This window comes from Aplidium turbinatum, chromosome 2 (genome assembly GCF_918807975.1).
Source record: "Aplidium turbinatum chromosome 2, kaAplTurb1.1, whole genome shotgun sequence".
Taxonomy (NCBI): Eukaryota; Metazoa; Chordata; class Ascidiacea; order Aplousobranchia; family Polyclinidae; genus Aplidium; species Aplidium turbinatum.
In genome coordinates, this window is record NC_137473.1 from 31288971 (window position 1) to 31296385 (window position 7415).

General features: G+C 37.4%; 1 protein-coding gene across 1 annotated transcript; it reads left to right on the forward strand.

Annotated features, from left to right (window-relative positions):
• The first annotated feature begins 3861 nt into the window (after nucleotides 1-3861).
• Nucleotides 3862-7415, forward strand: LOC145787361 (N-alpha-acetyltransferase daf-31-like). Its single transcript, XM_082599095.1, has 5 exons — nucleotides 3862-4002; nucleotides 4485-4688; nucleotides 5833-5921; nucleotides 6155-6311; nucleotides 6852-7415. Exons 1-5 carry the CDS (start codon nucleotides 3982-3984, stop codon nucleotides 7038-7040), a joined length of 660 nt encoding a protein of 219 aa, XP_082455221.1. The 5' UTR covers nucleotides 3862-3981; the 3' UTR covers nucleotides 7041-7415.

Below are 7415 nucleotides of genomic sequence, written 5' to 3' on the forward strand. Positions count from 1 at the left end.
ACTCCGATCAGCTACTTCGGCTTTGTGCTATTAAACCATGATTAAACTGCGATCTTCGGCTTTGTGCTATTAAACTGCGATGAGCGACTTCGGCTTTTTTTAATTTTTTCTCTCGATCTTTTCAGGGTACGAACTGACTGTACGAATGGTTCAAGGTACGAACTAGGTTGCACCCGCTTTTAGCTAGTTGCAGCAGAAATATTTTTATGCGGATAATTAAGAAGTGGATCCATGAGTCCAAATCATTTCAAAGTGGTTCTTTTTAAACATTGGGTGATGTTATCCATGCTTTCAGATGAATCGCAACAGAAAAGGTGACTAAGGCTTGAACGCCTTGTGCTTCTTTAACATATTAAACTGATGAAACATCCAAATTTTGATGGCATAAATCACCTTCATCATCCAACAAGCTCGTTGCATGGCATCTGGAGCTTAAAAGTGGATTCCACGCTCAGGAGTTTCTCCAAGGAATATGACAAAAAACAGGGGCATTTTAAAGTTTAGGAACACTTATTTCGTTTATTGCTTTACCAGTTTTAGATGTTAGTCGTTGGTTGATGAACTTTGTTTATTGAATAGCTTGGGCCACAATACTTGGTCAGCGCTGTTTTGTGCTAGAATGCCCAAAACAGGTTTTTTCTAAATAACTGCTTTTCTACTCAAGATAGGCACAATCATTGTTCATAAAGCAGATAGGAAATCATGTTTTCTGCATTATTTGACACAAAAACTGTATCTCTAACTCAAGCAGTTTTGAGATATGCAGATTTGGTATTTTGGAGGAGGGCGCAGAACTTAAGGGGGGGTGGGCCACCCCTAAATTAATTTTAAATTTAAAATTTTTTTGCAGGAGTTATTTTTTCGGGTCCACGTCATTTAGGCGCAGACAGTTAGGCCCTGGTCAAATAGGTGCGCACACTGTGGCGCGTGTTCATTTAGGTGCTATTCCTAGTAAGTCTGCAGATTGTATCAGCTTTGGCAAAACCTAGTCGAGGTTTTGACGGAAAACTAAGTCACTCTTTACTAGGGTGGCCCCAAAAACCAAATTTTAGAAAATGCAATGTGACACTACCCAAAACATCTCCAAATGACCAAAAATGGACCCTGTAAAAATTTCAGAGAGATTGAACTTTGTTTAGAGGTGCCAGATTTACCTTGAAAATTTAGATTTTTTCCCTATGCGAACATATGGGAATTAGGAGGCTACAGTCTGTAAAACCATACTTGACACACTGAAGTTGTAATTATTTAACTGTTGATTAGCTGTAGGCAATGTCCTCTTTTAAACTGGGTTAATCCTTTTTATCAGCATGATGTTGTTCCATTTCACTGGCCACCATTTACTTGGCTGCCATGTTCATAGTCTTAACAGTAGATAAAATTATGTTACACCAGCTATATACCAAAGCTTTGTCTGTAGTTGAGCAAATATTCTAGATTCAGCTAAAGCTAGTTCAATTTAACAATACTGTTCAGAAGCCTGGTGCTTGTGTCCTAATTTCAAAAGAATTGGACAAGGACATGTTTCATCTGGCTTGTCGTTACCATATTCTGGAACTAATATTATAAAAAGCCTTCTTGACATGCCTTGGGGGTCCACGTCTTTTAGGCGTAGACGGTTAGGCGCCGGTCAAATAGGCGCACACACTGTGGCGTCAGGATATTTAGGTGCGGAGCACTGTGGCGCCTGGTCATTTAGGTGCTATTCCTAGTAAAGTCTGCAGATTGTATTAGCTTGGCAGGTAGGGCAATGCTTTTCACACAAAAAGTTGCACTGAACAGAAAAATATGTTGTTTTGTTAATGCGCGTGCAAGCCGTGCATTTATTTATTGTTAGTCATGGCTTCAGTGAGTGAAGCTGCTTCATCCGGCAATGCTTGTCACACAAATGTTACATTGAACAGAAAAATATATTGTTTTTTTAATGTGCTTGTTCGGCATTTATTTGTTGTTAGTCCAGGTTTGCGTCGGTGAAAGCCTTATCAATAAATTATTTAAGTTTCCGAACATAACTTTCAGTTAAGTCGAATAATAACTACAGTTACTACACCAAATATCAGTAAACAATATATAATACCGTAGCCTATATTCAAGCGGGTGGTACTGGTAGGCTTGAGTGAAGATTAACTTAGTTTTCCGTCAAAACCCTGACTAAGTTTAATAATCAGCAAAGTCGCACCATTATGCTTGCAACTTGTGGCCAGGGTTCATATGCCCTATAGAAAGGTATTCATCTTGTAGAGTGTTGTCTCACACGTACTCGCAAGAATTGCCCTACCTGCCAAGCTGATACAATCTGCATACTTTACTAGGAATAGCACCTAAATGAATGGACGCCACAGTGCTCCGCACCTAATTATCCTGACGCCACAGTGTGCGCGCCTATTTGACTGGCGCCTAACTGTCTGCACCTAAAAGACTTGCTCCCTGCCTTGGGCCATCATCTGGGCCAGACATTCTTCATTTTAAGCGATTTAAATCAAAATGGGGTACATTGAATAAAGATGGGTATGATGTGACATTGGAAAAACATGACAGCAGCTTTTCAGATGAAATCATACAGTTCTGTATCCACCATCTGCGTAACAATATAATCAGCCAAGAGACAACTACCAATAATTTCTAGAAGTATCGATCATAATCCTCAACTGAACACCACCGCATGGAATTCGATTCTCTCATCCTGGTGCCCTTCATCGCGCCAGTTGCATGGCAACTGCTGTATAGTGTATATGCACTCAAAATCTGGTTATTTTGAATGCAGTTTGATTTGTCAAGTCAGGAGCAACGTGGTTTAAAGTGATTTGTTCTGTTTGTTTTGAAGGTGTATGTAAAATCATGATTCACAGCACTTTTAGATAAATGTGCACCACGACATGACCTGGATCCTGGAGCTCTTGAAAAGGGTATATATATAAATGAGTATGAGCAACATGATGCAGGTTTATCGCAACAAGCCATGAAAACATTTTCGAGGCACTTGTGGTATACGTATAAGTGAAGAACTTGTGGGCCTAGCATTTTTTAATGATGCTGTTTGTGTTACTCAAAAAAAAGCCATGGTTTCCGCGTTAGGGAACGTTCAAATATTACGTAACGCCTTCGAGGGGGAGGGGGGGGTTTATGCAAAGCGTTACGTTAGCGTCACATTGGGGGGAGGGGGTTCAAGCAAAACGTTACGTAATGCTTTCGAGTACGGAATGGTAGTTTTTTGTGCTGAATTCATACTGAAAAAGCGTTACATGGGGGAGGGGGGGATTGAAAAAAGCGTTACGTTGGCGTTACATGGGGGAGGGGGGGGTCAAAAATTCGGAAAAAAAGCGTTACGTAATATTTGAACGTTCCCTTACCGTAACTCATCAAAGCAGTACATGCAAAGAAATTTATTTTCACACGAGTCAGTTTAATCTACAGCTACCGCAAAATGACTTCGGACCTTTCTAAATTTTCAAGAAAAACTAACATTTTGTATACAATGAAACCTTTCAATAAAAACAATCGACCATTCTTAATATTTTTTCATTATTAAAATCTTCGTCACATTTTTCACAATCTTTGCATTGTTAGTCACAATGCTTATTGTTAGTCAAATGATCTGATGTAAAACGCACAGCTACAAACTGGCGTAAATTTTGCTGTATACGCAAAAAGGTCCGAAGTCATTTTGCGGTAGCTGTATAGCTAAAAATCGATTTCGATCAGCTAGAAGCTAGATCATCTTCAGTTAAGCTTATTCAAATAGACCAATTCTATTAGGCCTTTACGGAGTGACCAACTTAGTTTCTTACACTATCTTACCAGGATGTAAATTTTTAAATAACTTAAATTATATATACAATTTGACTATTTTGTTTAGTTGCAGAATTACTTTGGTGTGAAAAGGTGCAAGTTTCAAATGCATTAGACATCTTAAATTTTGGATATCTCATAAAATTTAGTAATTTATATATTGCACGGTAGCTAGTAGTTGGTGAGATTGCAATGAATATCCGAAATGCGACTGTAAGTATTTGAAATTAATTTCGTACTGTGGTAAAAGCATGCAATTTCAACAATAACTCTTACTGTATATCACTTTATGGTGCCATAGAGTTATAGGCGTCTTTGAATTACATTTTAATTAGTTGACTCTGGGTGACTTAATGGATTATTTGTGCTCATCTCTCCATCACTTTAGATATTTCTGAAGTGCATTGCTGCATATTATTTTCTTTCCACAGATTTGAGTATTAGGCTATACATGGTGTTTGGTGTACTAAGTAGAAAGGCAAGGAAGTCAATCAAGCATGTTGTAATTAAGTTTTATTGTCTCACCCAAGCACAACTACATGCTTTTAATGAGTGTCAAATTGATGTTTTTTATACCTAGGATACATTAGAACATTGCTCACACCACTCAGCCAAAGATAAGCTTGCAATTTATACAGTATTTTGATTATTTTTCATTGTATACACAATACACATTAATACTAATTCTACTTTAGCCTTCTGATTTGATGAATATGCAACACTGCAATCTTTTATGCCTTCCTGAGAACTACCAAATGAAGTACTATTTCTATCATGGTCTTTCATGGCCACAACTTTCGTATGTGGCAGAAGATGCGAAAGGCAACACTGTTGGTTATGTTCTTGCGAAAATGGAGGAAGACCCAGATGAAGCTATACATGGCCACATTACATCTCTGGTGATTTAATATATTTTATTTTTGGCACTAGTTTGCATCTTTTTGTTGAGCCACTTGATCTTAGAATTAAAAGTGAGCTTGATATTGGCAGGTTGTGTGACTGTCTGATTATATAGGCCTACTATATAAAATACAGGGTGATCAAACCAATTGTAGACAAATATTAAATTGAAATTACAGTACCGTACATCTAAACAGAAAATTTTTTACACATATAAAGAAAATACAAAGAAAAGCATTTATAAATAAACAAAATGTATTCTTATTTTTCAATATATTTGCCCTTTGCCTTCACCAAACGGCAAACGCCTTAGTCAAACATCATTGAAAAATAAAAGTACGTTTAGTTTATTTATATATACTTTTCTTTTTCCTTATATGTGTAAATTTTTTCCTGTTTGGATGTTCTGTTATTTCAATAAATATTTGTCTACACTTGGTTTGATCCCCTTGTATTATACAGAAAAACTCAACTGCAACATTATTTAACTCAACATCAAACTATTTTATTGTAGAATGAGAATGATCAACACATAAATACGGTACTGAAGTTTCTGTGCTGTTTTTGTACTACAGTGGCATAGAATAGTACATAATTTGACTAGGATTGTTTTCAAATATATATTATAGTGCCCTTTTAAATAAGATTCTGCAATCTGCAGCATCGTTAGGCTTTTCTTGAGTACATATACAATGTACTGTATATTGTATAAGCAGTGTGTTCTTCAGTTTTTATCACTTTTTTACAAACAAATGATGACAAATTACGAAAATTTTACTACACTGATAACCGGAAAATTAGTAAATTGGTCTTTTTATAGTTGTGCTCAACTTAGTCAAATAACCACGTTTTTAAATGACTCTGCGTAGCACATTGTAATGCATGTATGACGTATATATGTATTATACGTCTTGTTTGCTGGTTAATGGGCTACATGATTCTATGCTTTTGTATCCTTTATGCCATTAATTGACTCAAGACCACTTTTAATCTGAATTAGTATGAGTAGTTACTGCAAAATGACAAGGTTCAGGGTCGACAGTGTGAAGTGAGAAGAAATGTAAGATGCACAATTTCACAAGTTTGATAAAAACCGTGTTTCTATCAAAATTATATTCTCTGTTATTATCTGTTTTGTTTTAGGCTGTGAAGCGATCTCACAGAAGACTTGGTTTAGCAAGAAAGTTGATGGACCATGCTTCGAGGGCCATGGTAGAATGCTTCAAAGCAAAGCAAGTTTAAGTTTAAATGCGTGTCAAGTTTAAATGTCTCGATACTGGAGCTCCCCTGTGTGCGGTACGGCAGCGTGACATATCATCAAGTGAAAAAATAACACTTTTACCATAAGAGAACCAACGAAGAAATTATGGTTAAACTGATCAACCTGATATCCACTGCTCTATCATTCTGGTGACACTGACTCAAAGGACTAACCAAAAACTAAAGGCGTCTTCTTGTTTTGAAGGTACGTCTCTTTGCACGTGCGCGTCAGCAACAGAGCAGCCTTGCGACTTTACGCTGACACTCTTAAATTCGAACAAAGTGAAGTCGAAGCTAAGTACTATGCTGACGGAGAAGACGCTTATGCTATGAAGAGAGATTTGACAAAGTTACTTGAAGAGGTATCCCAAAGATTACTTCGGCGCTGTAATACTGTCTGGTAGCATAGATAGGGACTAAGGAACTCTTCAAATATCACCTGTTGCTATTTTATTGTCTAACCCCCTCCTATATGATGTCTTATACTTATATAATAACGCAACATGGTGGTTCTGACGATTAGCGAGAGTATCTCAAGTTGGTGTTGTCAAAAGAAAACCCGAAAAACGCATGGATATGGATGCTAGCGAATGTCATTTTTCTTCATTCTATTAGTATTGGTATAACCCTCAAACTGAGCTCCGAAGATTAGGGGCTGTTTAATTAACATGCAACGCATTTCTTCATCCCCGTGTGATGTTTGTTCCCAACCTACATAACACGATATCACAAGTCACAACCTCCCGGGACCTCATATGATACTTAAACAGCCCCTCAGCAGCTATCCAACACATTCCGACCATTGACAACTGATTGCAGTGAGTTAAATGTTCTTCCTATTTATGACATTCTTAATTGAAGTTGCCAACCTTTGTAATATTTTTATAAACTATGTTTCGCAGGTTCCAAAGCCTGAGCGACTGTACATTCCTTTTCGAGAAAAGAGAGTTGAAGAAAAATCTGACCAACCCACGAAAGATCAACATGAAAACGAGCAGTTGGAGAATATAAATAAAACTGCATCTGGGGTAGATGTATTGGTAGAAGACAACTTGGCCAAAGAATTTGAGTCAAGTGCTGTCATATCTTAGCAGGCTATTCGCCTGCGTGGTGTTCTATCGGCAGTGATTGGATTGCATGCCACAGTCATGCTCCTTTTGCATGAAAAAAGTTCAAGACTTGAAAAGTGAATGCCCACATTACAATGGCTTTTTAACTTCCGAAATACAATCTGCGTACTTGCACAGTATGCAAAGCAGCGAACTTCATTGAGACTTGGGTTTTGTAACGTTGATCGTCTTCAACGTCATTAAATATTGCTCCTCTTTATGGTAACAGTTTCCATTCTGTTCGCACCACCGAATATCCAGCTGCATGCAGACCGCATTGTTTGTTTATGAATACGTCTTGAAAATCGTTATACTGTATTTTTCATTCTCATTTAATAAAGAATCTGGTCTACAGCG

What these genes read in the sequence shown, in the direction of transcription:
- LOC145787361 (XM_082599095.1), top strand. Translation starts at nt 3,982, where the DNA reads ATGAATATCCGAAATGCGACT. An exon ending in GTAGAATGCTTCAAAGCAAA is followed by an intron (nt 5,922 to 6,154) that starts GCAAGTTTAAGT and finishes CTTGTTTTGAAG; the next exon opens with GTACGTCTCTTTGCACGTGC. An exon ending in TGACAAAGTTACTTGAAGAG is followed by an intron (nt 6,312 to 6,851) that starts GTATCCCAAAGA and finishes TATGTTTCGCAG; the next exon opens with GTTCCAAAGCCTGAGCGACT.